At 37.4% G+C, this 19,782-nt stretch overlaps 7 gene segments (V, D, J or C); 5 read left to right on the top strand and 2 right to left on the bottom strand.

The window, feature by feature from the left end:
- Positions 1-74: 74 nt before the first annotated feature.
- On the bottom strand, positions 75-1,679 carry LOC125261984. The segment is given in 3 exon segments: positions 75-529; positions 1,503-1,551; positions 1,638-1,679. Coding segments are annotated over 3 exon segments (408 nt in total).
- A 539-nt stretch (positions 1,680-2,218) lies between these two features.
- LOC125261993 lies at positions 2,219-2,712 on the top strand. The segment is given in 2 exon segments: positions 2,219-2,267; positions 2,357-2,712. Coding segments are annotated over 2 exon segments (387 nt in total).
- Positions 2,713-4,735: 2,023 nt separating this feature from the next.
- LOC125261988 lies at positions 4,736-5,436 on the top strand. The segment is given in 2 exon segments: positions 4,736-4,885; positions 4,993-5,436. Coding segments are annotated over 2 exon segments (375 nt in total).
- A 5,741-nt stretch (positions 5,437-11,177) lies between these two features.
- LOC125261991 lies at positions 11,178-11,758 on the top strand. The segment is given in 2 exon segments: positions 11,178-11,226; positions 11,316-11,758. Coding segments are annotated over 2 exon segments (387 nt in total).
- Positions 11,759-12,328: 570 nt separating this feature from the next.
- LOC125261983 lies at positions 12,329-14,223 on the bottom strand. The segment is given in 2 exon segments: positions 12,329-12,783; positions 14,178-14,223. Coding segments are annotated over 2 exon segments (363 nt in total).
- Positions 14,224-14,769: 546 nt separating this feature from the next.
- Positions 14,770-15,421, top strand: LOC125261992. The segment is given in 2 exon segments: positions 14,770-14,818; positions 14,908-15,421. Coding segments are annotated over 2 exon segments (387 nt in total).
- Positions 15,422-18,133: 2,712 nt separating this feature from the next.
- Positions 18,134-18,609, top strand: LOC125261985. The segment is given in 2 exon segments: positions 18,134-18,182; positions 18,272-18,609. Coding segments are annotated over 2 exon segments (387 nt in total).
- Positions 18,610-19,782: the final 1,173 nt, after the last annotated feature.

Raw genomic sequence — 19,782 nt, 5'->3', positions numbered from 1 at the left:
AAAAGCAGCTGAAACTTTAGTGCAGGACTTTGAATGAACGACACACTGATCAATGATGCAGTCGGACACAAATGTAACGCGTTCAGAAGCTTTATTGAATGAACAGCAATGGCAGCACATTGAAAGACTGCTTCAGTATTGAGCTGTAAATCACGTGACTGCTGTGAATCCTGCCGGACGCTCAGATACGGCTCGTCTGGACCGGAGAAACATCAGCACTGGGAGCTCTTGAGGAACGAGGCCTCGTGATCAGCTCCGTCATGTCTTACTCTGCAGACGAAGCGATCCACGCCTTCCCAGCGTGCTTTGCTGAGGCTCAGGACGCTGCTGCGGCTGTAGCGTCCGTCCCGCTCGCTCTCTGCGCTGGTCTGAACCCCCTCTGTGACCTCTGACCCGTCCAGCGTCCAGCTCACCGTCGCCCCCTGTGGAGAGTAAGAGCTGAGCAGGCAGAGCAGTGCGGCTGAGTCTCCAGAGATCTGCAGAGAAGAGGGCGGCAGCAGAGACACGGAGGGCTTCACTGCGGGACCAGCTGCACAAACACACACAAACAACACCAACGTCTTTAGATCATCAATTAGTCAGATGTCACACACAGTAATGGAGGAAAAATCACAATCATTTCATCTTTACAGAAATTCCACATCACTGCTTTCTTTCATAAACCACATAGTAATGATCCTGCATTTACATTTCAATATTCTCAGTTCAAATAAAATATTCACTGCTACTAAATATATGAAGTATAAGATATATGAATAAATATAAATCAGTTCTCTGAAGCAGACATGATATACAGCAAATATTACAGTCATTTCATCTTTTCTGAATAAGGTTCAGTTTAATCTCAAACTCATTTTAAAAACATTGTCCACAAACTGATGATTTATATGTAGAAAACAAATTTAAATGATAATTTCATTATTAACTTAAGACACTCACAATCATAATTATCAGCAAATGTAAGATAAAATTATGATTTTTTTCAAATCTTTCTCTCTGTCTGATGATGACGCCTACAAAATTAGAATTATTTTGTCCGTATCATCAAACTTTTGTTTCATGCATTACAACATTTCTGAATTATTAAATTTACCAAAAATTATGGACACAATTATATATTTTAAGAAATAATTGAAAATGTCAGAAAACATCTTTATATCAAAAACATCATTATATTAAAAAACAAACAATGTTAGTTAATATAATATCTGAAATCACACTTGTAAAAAGAAATAAATATATAAAAGCGACATAAAATATGCCTTGCAATGAAAAAAAGATAAATATCATGAAATATCACTGAATATAACCATGTAATTGTGAAATAGGCGACAAATTTAAAGAAACTATGAAACAATTAAATTTACTATGAAATATTGCAGTTATTTTTTTTTTTCAAACTATTTTATAATTTTTAAAACCTTGTTGCAAAATGCTTGTTTGAATAATCTAAAAACAAAACAATTATATATGAATATTTTTAGAGAATTTTAGAGACTTACTGATGGTCAGTTTAGTTCCTCCACCGAAAGTCCACCACAGTGCTTCATTCTAGTGAAAGCGTCGTACAAAAACCTCCGTCACACTCAAATGAACACAAACTCCAGCAGAGAAAGAGACGAACGACACTCACACACACTGATATGAGACTCAACAGCAGCTCTTCTCAACATCAACATGATTGAGCTGAAAACACACACTAAATATTCATCTTTAAATGAAATACTTGTTATTGCATGCAGGCTTAAATCGTTTGTTTTATAATCACTCCCAAAATGAATTCATTGCATTTTCAAAACTCATTGCTAATTCTATTTACCTGCTTTATAATGAAATCTTTAGCCAGATTGAGATGGTCATTCTCTATTGGATGACCTTTGACCTGTTCTACAGTATCATGATGATATCAAATCTGCAGCACAGGTATTAAATGCTCTCAGCATCAAAGTCTGAATGAAACTGATCATTAAAACAGTGTTTAGAGGGAGAAGATCCACCCAAAATAACATGAAGTAAATCAGGAGTGTCTGTTTCTGAAAATGATCAATAGAAATTTATTAGCAAAGATACTAAATGACAAAACAGTGTTTCTGCTGTCTTCAGGTAAATGATCTGGAGTGTGTTTGCATATTGATCAGATGCTTCAGTGCTCTGAGAGTGTTTATAGTGCTGTGAGTTTAACACTTCATCACTGACACACACAACAATCTTCATCAACATGACCTTCATCATCATCTTCATCTGGACTCTCACAGCGTTTGCTCAAGGTTTGTGGAGCACAAGTTTGATATCAATTCATTTCTTCAAGTATATTGTCAAAGTTTTGAGTTGATTTTCTTCTTGTTGTGTGTTTCAGAGTGTAGAGGACAGATCACCGTCACTCAGAGTCCCTCAATGACAGCAGCTCAACCAGGACAAACTGTGAACATCAACTGTAGAACCAGCAGTAATGTGTATTATCATAGTTCTTATGGACATTATTTAGCCTGGTACTTACAGAAACCCGGAGAAGCTCCTAAACTCCTGATTTATTATGCAAGCACCCTCCAGTCAGGAACTCCATCTAGATTCAGTGGCAGTGGATCTAACAGTGATTTCACTCTGACCATCAGTGGAGTCCAGACTGAAGATGCTGGACATTATTACTGTCAGAGTTTCTACTATCCTGGGAGCATTCGGTGGTTCACACAGTGATAAAGAGTCGTACAAAAACCTCCGTCAGTCAGAGTCACAGTGACTGAACTGATACTGCAGCTGCTCAAAGGAGGATCTGAAACAAGATCATCACACAAACATCTGAAATAAAATCATCTAAATTAAGCTTTTTTTATAAATTATTGAGGTCAGAAATCAAAGCATTAGCTGAGAGAAGCAGACAAAGTCCATCAGTGTCACTGTTAAATTTCCTCATATTCATACCCTCTTTAGACTAAAAATGTTGTGGAAAATGTATATCTGCCTTGAGATTTTGTGCTCTTACAGATCAGTGACATGATTGAGATCTACATGTGAGTCGTCCACCATATTGGATCAGTCAGATCTGGTCCGTGAACACTGGAGAGCAAGTGAACTCCTGACTGCATCTGCAACCTGTAATAAAGTTTCATGAGAACTAGTTAAATAGTAAAATCACTGTGGAGCATCGATTATAAAACACAAAGTTCCATTAGTTGCTTTTATTTGAGATATGGATCAACATGTGGATCAAGGTGTGGTTATTATACAAAAGAACAACAATACTGACATAAATCACAAGTATAAAAACATCAAACACTCATAAATAGTTGCAGAAAACAATCAAATCAACTTCCACTTGATGAACACACACAGTCCTCTATCAGAACACAGTCCAGACCTCAACTCTCATTCTAGTGATTTCCAGCATGTCCACGAGCTCCAAGAGGAAGATGTGTGGCAGATATTTAAGGAATAATCAGTATCGCCCTCTACTGCCTCATTCCCTTCATAACCTCATTCACATATGAATATCTATATATGCAATAGACATTAGCTGCTATTTTCACAGCATTTTAGTTGATCATTAATGTGATTTTACATATTGAGTTATACAAAAACACAATCCTCACCTCTGAAAGGTTTTCCTCTGTCCGTCTGGAGTTTAAAGCTCAGTGGTTTATGTGCTGCACAATGCTGTGATATTTTTGATGAAAGTCATTGATTTGTAAGTGTGAGTGATGAACAGCGTCATGTTGACCGTTGTGTCGATGTGTCCGGAGCGGTCGAATGGGCCTCTATGACGCCACCTTATGTTAAACATCATTTTTAAATTCAGTGTGTGTCTTCCGGTATGATCCGCTTACACTTATTTTTAGATGTATAAAACAGCTCATTGTGCTGCTTGATATTGCAAACTGACATATTATTTTAATGTATTGTCTTCATTATAAACACACTGGTCTGTAGTGTGAATAGTTTCACTGTTTACTGCACTTTATTATTCTTCTCATTATTTCACTAATGAATCTGAAATCTTGTACATTCACAGAAAACAGTCTATATCTGCACTGAAAAATAAGAAGGATACATATCTAAGCCTCTGGAATAATTACTTTATTTGTTTATGTATGCATGCATTCATATTTATGCCATTATTTATGCATAACTCAATAAATTAATAATATTAATAATAATATTAATATAATATTAAATTAATTAATATAAATGCATTATTTATGGACTAAACTACACATGTATTTATTTAAGCATGTATTTTGAGTTTTATTTAACTTACTGACACCAAGTTTTAACTGATAAGCAAGATAAGAATTTATTTTAAACTTTAACTGAATTTATGTTTCAGATGTAAACTAATGAATATGAACAAACCTCGTCTCTGTTTGTCAAACTCAACTGTCTCAAAGTTTGATGATCCTGTGACACCAGAAACACTCAAAATAACTTTAAATGTGTTTGTCATGCATGTGTACCTAAAAAAAAATACATTTATATATTCTCTGTGAGGTTCATAATTTGTCCGTATGTTCTTGTTTCATCATGTATCTGCAGGTGTTTTCATGCTCCATTGAGTGAAGTTTATTTATAAAATGAAGGTGGCTTTAAAATAATAAATGTAATCGTGAGAGTCAAAATAAAGACAATTATTTCTAAACATCCAGTTTTCTGCAGCAGTGTTTGATGAGGGAAATTTAATTTCTTCACATTTCTGCTCTGCTGTCAGTGTCTGAGACACATTTGAGAGGAAACGCTTTGAATTTGTGTCCCACCCCTGTGATTGGAGCTCAATATCAGAGCGTCTGTCAGTCCGACTGCAAATCCAACATCACTGTCCTTCAGTTTCACTCATTCCCAGTAAAGATGAGGACACACGCTCTGATCATCTGCTCTCTGCTGCTGCTGCTCAACGGTGACACTCACTTTACTGCATTTACTACATTTACTACAGTACATGAACTTGTTCTGGTAAAGATCATTAATGTCTTCTGCTGATTTTCTTCTTGTTGTGTGTTTCAGAGTGTAGAGGACAGATCACCGTCACTCAGAGTCCCTCAATGACAGCAGCTCAACCAGGACAAACTGTGAACATCAACTGTAAAACCAGCAGAGATGTGTTCGGTGGTGATCGTTTAGCCTGGTACTTACAGAAACCTGGAGAAGCTCCTAAACTCCTGATTTATTATACAAACCGCCTCCAGTCAGGAACTCCATCTAGATTCAGTGGCAGTGGATCTAACAGTGATTTCACTCTGACCATCAGTGGAGTCCAGACTGAAGATGCTGGACATTATTACTGTCAGAGTTTCCACGTTATCAGTAGTAATTATGTGTTCACACAGTGATAAAGAGTCGTACAAAAACCTCCGTCAGTCAGAGTCACAGTGACTGAACTGATACTGCAGCTGCTCAAAGGAGGATCTGAAACAACATCGTCACACAAACATCTGAAATAAAATCATCTAAATTAATCTTCCACTCTTAATAATTATAGAGGTCAGAAAGAGATTTTGTGCTCTTATAGATCAGTCACACGTTTGAGATCTGAGTAATTTCAGTTGCTGCCTTTTATTAATAATAGATATTAATGTTCATAATTCTCCATAATTCTCCATTTGATTTGAGTATCTCATTTGTACTGAACATGTCGTTTGTACTGCAGACAGTAAGAGTTTTATATTAGCCTGCTATTTCAAAGGGATAGTTCATCCAAAAATGAAAATGACCCCATGATTTACTCACCCTCAAGCAATCCTAGGTAGGTACATTCTTCTTTTAGACAAATACAATCGGAGTTATATGAAATAATGTCCAGGCTAATCCATGCTTTATAATGGGAGTAGATGGTGGGTCAAATTCTAAAGACAGAAAAAATGCAGCCATCCGTTATAAAAGAAGTCCACATGACCCCGGGGGGTTAATAAAGGCCTTCTGAAGCAAAGTGATGCATTTGTGTAAGAAAAATATCCATATTTAAAACTTTATAAACTGTAATCTCTAGCTTCCGCTAACGGTCATACACACATTCATGAGAGAGTGGCGTCCCAGCTTATGATGAAGGACAGAGGGAGCCACAGGACAACAAATCCTTTCAGATCTCTTTATGAAAGTCTGTAAATGGTTCAATAGATTGACTTGTATACAAAAAAGATTAGGCCTAAATTCATTATAGTTTCATAAAGTTTTAAAGCCCAATATAATTAGTGCAACAAAAAAAAAAAAAAACCTGTATCTCCAAAAATGCATCACAGACATAGGCTCCACCATCCACCTAAATTCGGAGTATTCACCGCCATAGTCATTATCACACTTCAGCACCACTACAAAGAGCATCACACACAACTCCATGTCTGGTCTCGTTTGTTTAATAAACTCCCCTGTCGCCTGTGATCCTGTTCTCCAGTGTGTTCCTTGTCCATGTGTAGTGCTCCTTTGTCTAATTAGTCCAGCGATTCCAAAAGCAACAAAAAAAAACTGTAACTATCTCCATTCATCTCTACCATCTTCATTATCATCATCACTACACTCCTACTGCTATCTCCAAAATACTTACAGATCATTCATTTTTATATTAATATTCATTTTATACTATACTATTGAAAACATATTTGTCAAGTTGCCAGACGTGACTGAATGTATTGCCGTTCAACTGAAGGAAAGAGACAATATTATCTGTCTATTTTAATATAGTACATAGAATAATACTTCCATAAAGAGATATTAAAGACTCATATTTTATTTGGAAAGACACATGGCCATTGCTGTACCGTCTACTACACGATTCAAAGTGTTTCTGGATTGAAGTTTCTGAGCTGTAAAAGATCCCAATAACAATTCAAGCTACAAGTTAATCCTATTATGCTAGAGGATGTTCATGTGCATTAAAGCTGTCTAAAGACCAAGAGTTTGTCTTACATTGGCCATATAACCTGTTACGGCCAGGACTACAGTTTGGTTTGAGGTCACCGTCGTGGAGATCAGTGTTTGCTTTAGTTGAGCTCTTGACCCTTGACTTTTGTTGAAATGCTTCTTTATCAGCAATTGCAAGTGTTTTTAGAAAGAAAAAAAAACCTTTTGCATTTATAGAGAAAATCAACATGTCTGTTTTAATAACAAATAAATAACTGCTTTTTTTGTTGTTGTTGTTGTTGTCTTGAAGAGTAAAACTCGATGTAAAAAAAAAAAAAAAAACGTGTAATACCATAATTTTGATCCTGATGTTGAACTTTACTACAAATAACACTGTCATTGTTAACTTAGTTTATCATATTTTGTGCAAGTTATACACTCACAGACCTCAACATTCGGCATATGAAACACAACAACGGTGCCATGCTTCATGCCAGCGAACAAAACACATTCATGGTTCCCAGCATGCATTGCGGCATGAATAAATTATGCAGCTGTATTTTTTTGTCACCATTGTTAAGGTTTGTATAATTAGTGTTGATGTCTATGTAGCGTCTGGATAGATCCGGCGTAGTCAATCAACTTTGGAATTTTCAGAACGCTTTTAGCCTGCTGAACTGTGTAAATCACGGATCGACACCGGCCGGTCCAGAAAAACAGACACTTTGACACGTTTGTTACTCTGTCAGAAATTAAACAGAGAATCCCACTTCCTAGCTCTGGAGTCTTCAAAGGATCACCCCTCCCTTTGTGGGCCCAGAGAGGCCAGCCAAATTCCAACACACACCACAAAGACACATACACACACACTAAGGACACACACAGACACGCAAACATGCATTGAAGACTATGTGTAAAATATAATTATGCCTAAATGTAACTGCCGTTGTATGTCAAATTGCATATAGTTATTCCCACTGTTTAAGCTTAGCTTGGATTGTAGTTGTGCTAGTGTCATTTCTAATGATACTATTGTTTGTAAACCATAACTTCTTTTATATGCTTTTCTGATCTGTCGAGTTTGGTCTCGTTTTAAAGCTCTTGCTAGCTCTTGCTATTTTCCTGTGTGTTCTCCTGATTGCCTTGAATCATCCATTGCCCACTCACGCAAGTCTCTTCCGGACGTCACGGCGACATGCTTCCATCGTGCTCATCTTTCGGGACCACTATCTCCGGTGAAACTAACTTTCACGTCCTCAGTTCAAATCGTCCCATGGAAACGGAAGAAGCCAATGAACTGCAGCCGCACTGAACCGAAACTCAGCAAGCAAACTGATTCAAGTACCATTTCTGAATATTAGATAACTGATTTCTGTGCTGGCTCTCAAGGACTGTAGTAAGTTTCGCTACCTTTCTTCTCTCTTTTCCTGTCTTTACTTCTGCTCTTGTATATATGTGTATATTCTGTATATATATTTGGACGCATAACCTCTGTATTAGTAGTTTTCATATATTAAACACATTATTCATTCTCGATTGTTTCTTTTGCTCATTCAACAAAATCCAGGTCACTTTAACGTTTCGATCTAGCACAATCGCTTTACGTTTGATGCTATCATAGGAATTTATCCTCGTGGCCAGAGGATAACATTTCCTTTATAATAGTCTGTGGAAAACTTAACAATTTCCTGGACAAACTGGGGTATAGTTTCTCTAAAACAACTATTAAACTACAACTGACCATATATGTAATTAATTATGATTCGTTGTAATTGATTCACATATATGTACCTAATTCCCTCTTGGGTCGACATATGTATCATAATTAATCATAAAGCTTTATGATTTATTATATTCATATTTCACCCATAAATTGATTAAACCTGTACAAAATCGCTACATCTAAGTGTGTCATATATAACTTTCAAAGTTTCAGACAGTCTTACACAAATCACTTCAGTGTTACAAATGGTTCGTATCACGTCATTTAAGTTTTTTTTTCTCAAATAATGTTTCAATTCCAAAAGTACAATTAAACATTAAATTCCAAATTAAAAGCAAATGCTTAAACAACTTTAATGCAGTTATTTGATCATTAAAACAGACATGTTGATCTATTTTATCAATGCAGAAATGTTTTCCAAAAACACCTGCAATTACTAATAAAAAAAAAAAAAGCAGCTTAACAAAAGTCAAGGGTCAAGAGCTCAACTAAAGCAATCGCTGGACTCCACGATGGTGACAGTTGTAGTTCTTGTGTTTCTCTTTTCTTCAGTGATTCTGCTTGTTAACAGCAGGTGTTCATCATTAAAGCTTAATCATCCCTTAACTAAGGCCCCGGTATACTACAAAAAACGAAATTGAAGAACGAACTGATGTGACGTCATTTCGAACAAAATCAGGCCAAAACGAAGTTCGTTTTGTGTTCTTTTTGGAAGTTTGAAACGGCTTGCCAAAGCGAACGTTCAGGAAAAGTTCAGTCCAGCTGCAAAACACCTTCGTACTACCATTGGTCAGTGACGATAACGTAACAGGAGGTGTGCGCCGAGGCTCCGCCTGCACTCGCGTGGGACGCGTCTTTGACTCATTTTGTGTGTTAGAGTTCATCGAGGTAAGATCTCCGCGGGTGAAAACATGAACACACTGGATAGCCTTTATAGTATGAAATGAAGTTGTGCTTGTAAAAAAATGAGGCACTAACACTGTTTTTCATGTGTGATACTGTAAAGCTGCTTGATTTTAAGCGATCTTTTAAATAAAGTGCTATATGAAGACGTGACGTGACTGGAGTGCTACTTTGCAGAGTTTGTGCTAACATATTAATGTTATTATGATCGGACACTTTTCTTATGCTTTCTATAATAAATGCTCGCTGTTTTCTCATTTTTGTTGTGTTTATTTTGTTACTGAGAAGAAAGTGCACGGCACATATTTACATATTCATCTAAACGTCGTTCTCAGCAGTGTGGGCGGCGTCACATGTTCGTTTACAGTATATTGCTGGTCACGCATTTCGAACTTCGTTTTACTCCTAAACGAAGAACAAAAACGAACTTCGTTTGAAGTATATCGGGGCCTTTAATCACTTAATTATATCATTAACTGTCAGGGTTGGAGCTAAACACTGCAGGAATGTGGATCTCGAGGTCCGGATTTGAGGGAAGGGGATATATAGTGTTAAACCGTTTAAAGCGGAACTCAGTAAGATTTGTGAAGCTCCCCCTACAGGTTCCTTCAGTGAATCACACTGTCGTAAATACTCCAAGCGCAGCTCTGGACTACAACGACTACAACGCTCACCAACGCAGTAGTTTTGCAAAAACAGTACAAGAAATATTGATGGAGGTGGGTAATTTTCGAAATTGTCTTATAAAGTGAGGTCGCTATGTGTATATTGAATTGCCGTAAAGCATTTTGTCACTCTTGCGTGAACGTGAACATGAGGCGAGATTGTGTCGGGTCGGCGTTGCTCAACTTGCAAGTGCTGTTTTCTGGCGTAGACGTGCCAGAGGGGGTTAGTGCACGCCTCAAACACACCACTACAAGTCAATTAACCATCGTAAGGACTTAGAAAGCTATTTATGAAGGTAAAAAAGTTACTTAGTTCTGCTTTAAATACACCAGGGGTCTTCAAACTCGGTCCTGGAGGGCCACTGTCCTGCAGAGTTTAGCTCCAACCCCAATTAAACACACCTGAACCAGCTAAACAAGGTCTAATTAGGCAGTGTTGAGGCAAGTTAGAACTAAACTATGCAGGACAGTGGCCCTCCAGGACCGAGTTTGGAGACCCCTGAAATACACACTGGAGCCCCGTCGAATAAATTCATTACTGCATTAACTCATTATTATTCACCTCGTCCTTTCCTGTTCATCAGTGGTGTGTCTGTCTGTTCACACCCTCTAGTGGCACAGTGATGTAGTGCAAGATAACATGAATAAAACTGTTGAAGGGTTTCTGTCATCAGTACAGCTGTGATCACCTGCGGTCTCGTACCTGCAGCCGAATTACAGTCGAGCTGATGATCACTAAAGCACTTTTGCTCATGTGATTTTGCTTAGATGATGATAAGTTTCAACTTCATTTAATTTTCACAGTGTTTTTTCACATGTGGTTTGAATTGGTCTAATTGAATTGGTTCACACTTATTGGTATATCATGATTACATGATACATATTTGATGTTGTGATTGACAGGATGAGATGAACGAGCTCCTCCTGAACCTTCATTTAGAGCCTCATTTAAATACAGAATGAGTTCATTTGCATATTGATCAGATGCTTCAGTGCTCTGAGAGTGTTTATAGTGCTGTGAGTTTAACACTTCATCACTGACACACACAACAATCTTCATCAACATGACCTTCATCATCATCTTCATCTGGACTCTCACAGCGTTTGCTCAAGGTTTGTGGAGCACAAGTTTGATATCAATTCATTTCTTCAAGTATATTGTCAAAGTTTTGAGTTGATTTTCTTCTTGTTGTGTGTTTCAGAGTGTAGAGGACAGATCACCGTCACTCAGAGTCCCTCAATGACAGCAGCTCAACCAGGACAAACTGTGAACATCAACTGTAAAACCAGCAGTGATGTGTATTATTATAGTTCTTATGGACATTATTTAGCCTGGTACTTACAGAAACCTGGAGAAGCTCCTAAACTCCTGATTTATTTAGCAAAGACCCTCCAGTCAGGAACTCCATCTAGATTCAGTGGCAGTGGATCTAACAGTGATTTCACTCTGACCATCAGTGGAGTCCAGACTGAAGATGCTGGACATTATTACTGTCAGAGTTATCACTACATCAACAGTAACAGGGTGTTCACACAGTGATAAAGAGTCGTACAAAAACCTCCGTCAGTCAGAGTCACAGTGACTGAACTGATACTGCAGCTGCTCACACACTTTCACACACTTTCACACACTACTGACACACAGAGGACAAACACAGGAACTACACATGTGTTCAAAATTGACTTATGACTGAAATCAGCTCTATTAGACTGTGATCTGTCCTGTGACAGACGGGTTTGACTCAAATATGCTCAGAATCAGAGAAAACAGAGTGTGTAAATTAATATGTAGATTCATATGTTGTTTTGTTTTTGTACATTAAACTACACTAAAGTCATGGTGTATCAGTAACATGCAGATGTTTTTCAAGCAGCTCCTTCATCTAAAGCTGTTTCTAAATGTATTACTCATAACTCATTTCTCATGAGCAGAAGTGAAAGTGTTCCAGTTGAGAGCGTTGAACCAATCAAAGAGTGAAACTGTGAGTTTGAGGTGAAAATCACATTTGCATTGGCAGGTTTAGTGATTGTGATCCTCTCAGAATAGAGCAGCTCCGTCTCCAGTGACCATGTTCAAACCCCAAGAGCTTCATTTGACATTTCCTGCTAAATGCAGCTGTTCTCAACTATTACAATCAATCAAAAGCAGATGAAACTTTAGTGCAGGACTTTGAATGAACGACACACTGATCAATGATGCAGTCGGACACAAATGTAACGCGTTCAGAAGCTTTATTGAATGAACAGCAATGGCAGCACATTGAAAGACTGCTTCAGTATTGAGCTGTAAATCACGTGACTGCTGTGAATCCTGCCGGACGCTCAGATACGGCTCGTCTGGACCGGAGAAACATCAGCACTGGGAGCTCTTGAGGAACGAGGCCTCGTGATCAGCTCCGTCATGTCTTACTCTGCAGACGAAGCGATCCGCGCCTTCCCAGCGTGCTTTGCTGAGGCTCAGGACGCTGCTGCGGCTGTAGCGTCCGTCCCGCTCGCTCTCTGCGCTGGTCTGAACCCCCTCGGTGACCTCTGACCCGTCCAGCGTCCAGCTCACCGTCGCCCCCTGTGGAGAGTAAGAGCTGAGCAGGCAGAGCAGTGCGGCTGAGTCTCCAGAGATCTGCAGAGAAGAGGGCGGCAGCAGAGACACGGAGGGCTTCACTGCAGGACCAGCTGCACAAACACACACAAACACACACAAACACACATGAACAACTGCAGAAATTATGATTTGACTTCAAATATAAGTTAAAATTTAAATGATCCTCAGAATGATTTTGAAAAACATTGTCCAAGTAAATTAATGATCATATTAAGATTTCATTATAAGAGAACAAATTTAAATGATCTTTTCAATATTAATTGTATTTTGAAAATATTCTGCTATTTAAACATCAGATTCAAATTTGATATTTTAAATAGTTTAAATGACAAATTTTCGAAATGCTCTTCAACTAAGTTTCTTTTTGTCTGATGAAGCCAACAAAATTATATTTTGTCCATATTATAAAACTTTTGTTTATGCATTTAAAAAACTCTTGTTAATTTTACCAAGAATTACAGACAAAATTATGTATCAAGAAATAATTGAATAGATTTTAAAGTCAGTACATGAAATGAACGAAATATTAGCAATATGTTAAATTATTCATGTAAAATGAAAAATTATATTTAAAAACAATATGAAATAGAAAATTTAGATAAATAATGCAACAAATGAAAACAATATATTAATTTGATTTTTTTCAGAAGTTACAGAACATTTTAATCTCAATCCATTTTTTAAAAACATTGTCAACATAAGAAAATATTAATATATTGTGATTTCTTCATACGATTTAGAAAGAAAATTTCATAATAATTTCAGTATTATATTTTTTTAAATATTCTTCATACTTTGATGCAATCAGTCATAATTTTCAGCAGTTTCAATAATACATTTTTTAATTATTCTGTTAAAACACTTACAATCATAATCATCATTAAACTTAATAGTTTAAATTATTGATTTTTAAAATGTTCATTAACTAAATTTCTCTTTGTCTGATGATGACGCACACAATTAGATTTATTTGGTCTGTATTATTAAACTTTGGTGTCATGACTTTAAAAACCCTTAATTGTTAAACTTACTATTAATTATAGACAGAATTATCAAGAAATAATTGAATATATCATAAAATACTGCCATCCATACATTAATATATCGAATCGAATGTCACCAATAATAAGTTAAATTTTTCATGTAAAATGAAAAATGACGTAAATTATGAAGGAATTAAATATGGCAATTATAAAACTTTTTAAAAACCTATTTTTTTTTAATAAATGAATAATCTTTTTAACAAATGTTTGTGGAAATAATTGAAAAATAAAATAAAACCAATTAATTAAAATATCATAAATTTTTTAGATAATTTAATAAAGACTTACTTCTGATCACCAGTTCAGTTCCTCCACCGAAAGTGCACCACAGTTCTTCATTCTAGTGAAAGCGTCGTACAAAAACCTCCGTCACACTCAAATGAACACAAACTCCAGCAGAGAAAGAGACGAACGACACTCACACACACTGATATGAGACTCAACAGCAGCTCTTCTCAACATCAACATGATTGAGCTGAAAACACACACTAAATATTCATCTTTAAAAGAAATACTTGTTATTGCATGAAGGAGGAAATTTTATAATCAGTCAAAAACTACATTCATCACATTTACAAACACATGTGTGATTTAAACTCTGCCTAATCTAATTAATGGCTTTATGATTAAATCTTCAGCAAGATTGAGATGGTCATTCTCTATTGGATGACCTTTGACCTGTTCTACAGTATCATGATGATATCAAATCTGCATCACAGGTATTAAATGCTCTCAGCATCAAAGTCTGAATGAAACTGATCATTAAAACAGTGTTTAGAGGGAGAAGATCCACCCAAAATAACATGAAGTAAATCAGGAGTGTCTGTTTCTGAAAATGATCAATAGAAATTTATTAGCAAAGATACTAAATGACAAAACAGTGTTTCTGCTGTCTTCAGGTAAATGATCTGGAGTGTGTTTGCATATTGATCAGATGCTTCAGTGCTCTGAGAGTGTTTATAGTGCTGTGAGTTTAACACTTCATCACTGACACACACAACAATCTTCATCAACATGACCTTCATCATCATCTTCATCTGGACGCTCACAGCGTTTGCTCAAGGTTTGTGGAGCACAAGTTTGATATCAATTCATTTCTTCAAGTATATTGTCAAAGTTTTGAGTTGATTTTCTTCTTGTTGTGTGTTTCAGAGTGTAGAGGACAGATCACCGTCACTCAGAGTCCCTCAATGACAGCAGCTCAACCAGGACAAACTGTGAACATCAACTGTAAAACCAGCACAGATGTGTATTATTATAGTTCTTATGGACATTATTTAGCCTGGTACTTACAGAAACCTGGAGAAGCTCCTAAACTCCTGATTTATTTAGCAAGCACCCTCCAGTCAGGAACTCCATCTAGATTCAGTGGCAGTGGATCTAACAGTGATTTCACTCTGACCATCAGTGGAGTCCAGACTGAAGATGCTGGACATTATTACTGTCAGAGTTACCATGAAATCAGCAGTAAAGCAGTGTTCACACAGTGATAAAGAGTCGTACAAAAACCTCCGTCAGTCAGAGTCACAGTGACTGAACTGATACTGCAGCTGCTCACACACTTTCACACACTTTCACACACACTCAACAGTAAAGATTTTCTTAAATATTAAATGAAATATAAAGCATTCATTAAGTTTTTCACATGGTAACTATAACTCTCTTTATCTTATTAAATGTATCTAACACTATATCTGTGAGATTCATTATTTGGCCGCATGTTCTTGTTTCATCATGTATCTGCAGGTGTTTTCATGCTCCATTGAGTGAAGTTTATTTATGAAATATGAGCTAAAGCCCTGATCCAATGAAAGACCTGAAACAAAAATGACACAAAGAAGAGCTCAAAGACACAATTATATTTCATTTAATTACTGAAGTTTAATAAAGTCACACACATAGTCTTGTGTGAAAGGCAGAAAGCAGAGCAGATGAAGCGACTGAAGCTGATGGAGAATGAACGAGTCCCTCATGTGCTGCAGAGAAACACACTGTTGGTCTCCATGAGTGAGAAGAGCAGCAGATCTCCTCTGAACACTGCCGTCTCCTCACACAGGCCGGCCGCTCCGTGTGTCCTCACAGTGTCTCCATCCACTCCTGCTGCTGCTCCAGCTGTACAGACCGTCCTTCTCCAGGAGCCCAGCGCTGCTCTCCTGAGACCTGCTGCTCCCGTCCACCTTCAGCTCAGGCTCCAGTCTGACGGGAAGCCCTTGTTGGCCACACACACCAGTGTCGCTGTGTTCAGAGAGGAGATCTCTGCGCTGGAGGGCGGCAGGACGCTCACTTTAGGAGGAGTGACGCCTGAGAGAAGCACAGAGAAATCACACTGACCAGTGGCTTTCCTTTAGGATTCAAGAGAAAACTGGGAGAAATTCTCAAACAGCGAGAGAAACAACATGAAGAAGAAAATCACATCATTATTCCTTAAACACATTAATGCTCACAAACTCCTATATAAATGAAAAGAGAAAACGTTCAGAATATGGTTCACATTCTGGTAAATATGCTGATTGATTATGAAATAACTTAAAAAGAAAATATAATTGAGTTTCAAACTGATACTTGAGATGTTAAACTGTTCCTAAAATACGATACAATAATCATGTTTAAAGCAATAAAGTGTATTTAAGATGAAGAAACCTTCATTTAACACAATTCTGCCACCATATTTTATTTTCACCTTTTCATATCTTCTATTTAATATACTTCAGCTAACACATTTTTGTTCCAAGAACGTTTTCCTCCAACGTTATGAGAACATTTAAAACTCTTCTGCAAACAATGTATAAATAATGTTTTTGTGCTAACCTTTTGAGAACATTATTAAAGACCAGATAACGTTGAACAAACACTCTATTAATGTTACTGGAAGAACGTTTGTTCGTAACTTTGAGAGAACATTGCCAGAACGTTAGCTAAAGTTACGAGAGCGTTGCCTGTTAGCTGTAGGAGCTTGTTCAAGTTCACTGAGAGAGCTCCACTGATCGGAGAAAGAGGTTTACCAAATCACCAAACAAATAACTAATCTAAGCACATATATGCAGTATAAAGCAGTAGTGCAGTTATAGTCCACAATAATCACAAGACTGGAATACTGTGTTTCACACTCACACACCCTTCTGATGAAACTGACCATCTTTTCCTCACTTTCTCCTCAACTGAAACTTTGTGCACAATGGTGCAAATACCAGTAAGTTGACTAGCACAAACCTTAGTAAATCACCTTGCGTGATTCATTTAAATATTCTCCTCCCATAAAATTTGTGTCTGAAAGGGAAACTCCTACAAATGCATGTGCAATAATGTCAGGTGCAGAAATAACTGCTCACGCTTTTCAGCTCCATTTTTTCCACTGCGTGTCTTTAGTAAATCCTGACAATAGTGTTTTAACACCAAAAGAGGGTTTGTGCTTGCACTAGCTGTTAGTAAATCTGACCCTTAGACTGTGATCTGATCTGTGACAGACGGGTTTGACTCAACTAGAATCAGAGAAACTGAGAGAGTAAACTGATATCAGATCAAACAAACAATCATACAGTAGGCTGTTTTGTTTTTGTACATCAAACTATGCACTGAACCTTCTCTGTGACCTCTGACCCCTCCAGCGTCCAGCTCACCTGCGCCCCCTGCATGTAAGGGAATATGTGTGTGTTTTGGTTCAATGTTGTGACCACGTTATCTGACATGACACAGTTCAGAAAGTCTCAGAGAAGGTCTGATGATGTTCTTCCTACAGAATAAACTCCACCTGTATTCAACCCCTGATGTGTTTTATACACGTTTGTTTCTCACAGCTATAGAAAGTGTTTCTGGATTGATGTTTCTGAGCTGTAAAGGATCCCAAAGATAATTCAACAAAGCTACATGCTAAACTTATTATGTTAACTTATTATGTGCATTAAAGCTATCCAAAGGCCAAGTGTTTGTCTTATGTTGGCCATATACCCTGTTAAGTAGGCCAAAACTAAAGTACTGTTTGGATCAAATTTATTCATCACTGTATAAACTGTACTTGTTAATCTCTGTCCGATCCTGTTCATCAGTGTGTCTGTCTGTTCACACCGCCCTCTAGTGGCACAGTGATGTAGTGCAAGATAACATGAATAAAACTGTTTTCTCTCACTCCAGTTTTGCTCTGAAGGGTTTCTGTCGTCAGTACCTGCAGCTGAATTAGAGTTGAGATAATGATAATATAGTTTTGAAACATTTCATCTTCACAATTTAAATTGGTCCTAAATTGTATGCTACATTTAGAGCCTCATTTAAATACAGAATGAGTTCATTTGCATATTGATCAGATGCTTCAGTGCTCTGAGAGTGTTTATAGTGCTGTGAGTTTAACACTTCATCACTGACACACACAACAATCTTCATCAACATGACCTTCATCATCATCTTCATCTGGACTCTCACAGCGTTTGCTCAAGGTTTGTGGAGCACAAGTTTGAGATCAATTCATTTCTTCAAGTATATTGTCAAAGTTTTGAGTTGATTTTCTTCTTGTTGTGTGTTTCAGAGTGTAGAGGACAGATCACCGTCACTCAGAGTCCCTCAATGACAGCAGCTCAACCAGGACAAACTGTGAACATCAACTGTAAAACCAGCAGTAATGTGCGCAGATGGGATGATGGAGATGAAGGTTTAGCCTGGTACTTACAGAAACCTGGAGAAGCTCCTAAACTCCTGATTTATTATGTAAAAAAACTTGAGTCAGGAACTCCATCTAGATTCAGTGGCAGTGGATCTAACAGTGATTTCACTCTGACCATCAGTGGAGTCCAGACTGAAGATGCTGGACATTATTACTGTCAGAGTTTACACTATCCAAACAGTAAATGGGTGTTCACACAGTGATTAAGAGTCGTACAAAAACCTCCGTCAGTCAGAGTCACAGTGACTGAACTGATACTGCAGCTGCTCACACACTTTCACACACTTTCACACACAGAGGACAAAAACAGGAACTACACATGTGCTCAAAACTTTAAGTAAAATCTACTCTAAGGCTGTGTTTACACTTGGCATATGTGATCACCGTGATCCGATCAAGGAGATCAGATCATTAGCCAATTAGGACACGGTGCGTTTATATTTGATCACATTAAGTGGCCTCTGTATCTGGATAACTGATCGGATTTCTGTTTCCCGCACAATATTTAAATTAGGCGTGTTTTAAAGGCAGACGCTTCAAATGGCTTCATAGCGTAAAACAACTTTTACTTTAGCCTCTATCAATGCAGAGCAAACAGCACAGAATTTTTGCTATTTATTCCACAAAAGCACAATCGATCACAAATAGAGAGCTTATTCTACCAATTTAAGTTTCCAACATTAATCTTGTAGGCCTACAGTGAAAAAAAAAAAAAAAAAAAAATTCATGATTGAAAGGAGTGTGCAACATTTGTAATGTTTGTGTGTAACGGCAGAATCCGAACACTTTGAATTAAAGAAATAAAGGAACGGACATCACATAAAAGGTTCTCTAAGCGATCCTGAGCGGATTAACTTCCTGTTGACGTTCAAAACAGAGGCTAGCTAGACCCTCCCTCCGCCTCCTCCTCCCCTCCCATCCGTGCTTCCTGAAACAGTCATGAACGCGCATTTAAAATCATTCTTGTCGGTTATTGGCTGGAGCATGTTTATTATGATTCGTGGTCCAGGCTGCACCAGTTTGTTTTTGTTGCCGTTTTCGGAGCTTGTGGCGACTACAGAGACCACGTTTTTTTAAGTTCAGCCAACCCAGAGTATGTTCCCGGTTAACACACAAGATTCTCAACAGAGTGATGAATCGATGATTCACCATGGAAACAGACGCTAAGAAAAAGCGCACCATTCTACTTCATTCTTCTTCTTTTGTTTAATGCCGATTTACATAACCTACTTGGTGCACATCACCACCTATTGGGTGGTTATGCAATCATTTTTATTCTTAATATTGTTTGATGCTAATTATTTAATAAGATATCACATATATGATATGTATTTTATTATAGAAATTATAGTATAGAAAATTTCCTGTTACAAAGG

The sequence above is a fragment of the Megalobrama amblycephala genome, unplaced genomic scaffold, assembly GCF_018812025.1.
Source record: "Megalobrama amblycephala isolate DHTTF-2021 unplaced genomic scaffold, ASM1881202v1 scaffold541, whole genome shotgun sequence".
Taxonomy (NCBI): Eukaryota; Metazoa; Chordata; class Actinopteri; order Cypriniformes; family Xenocyprididae; genus Megalobrama; species Megalobrama amblycephala.
The sequence above is the reverse complement of the archived record's forward strand: the minus strand, read 5'-3'. Positions and strand labels throughout refer to the sequence as shown.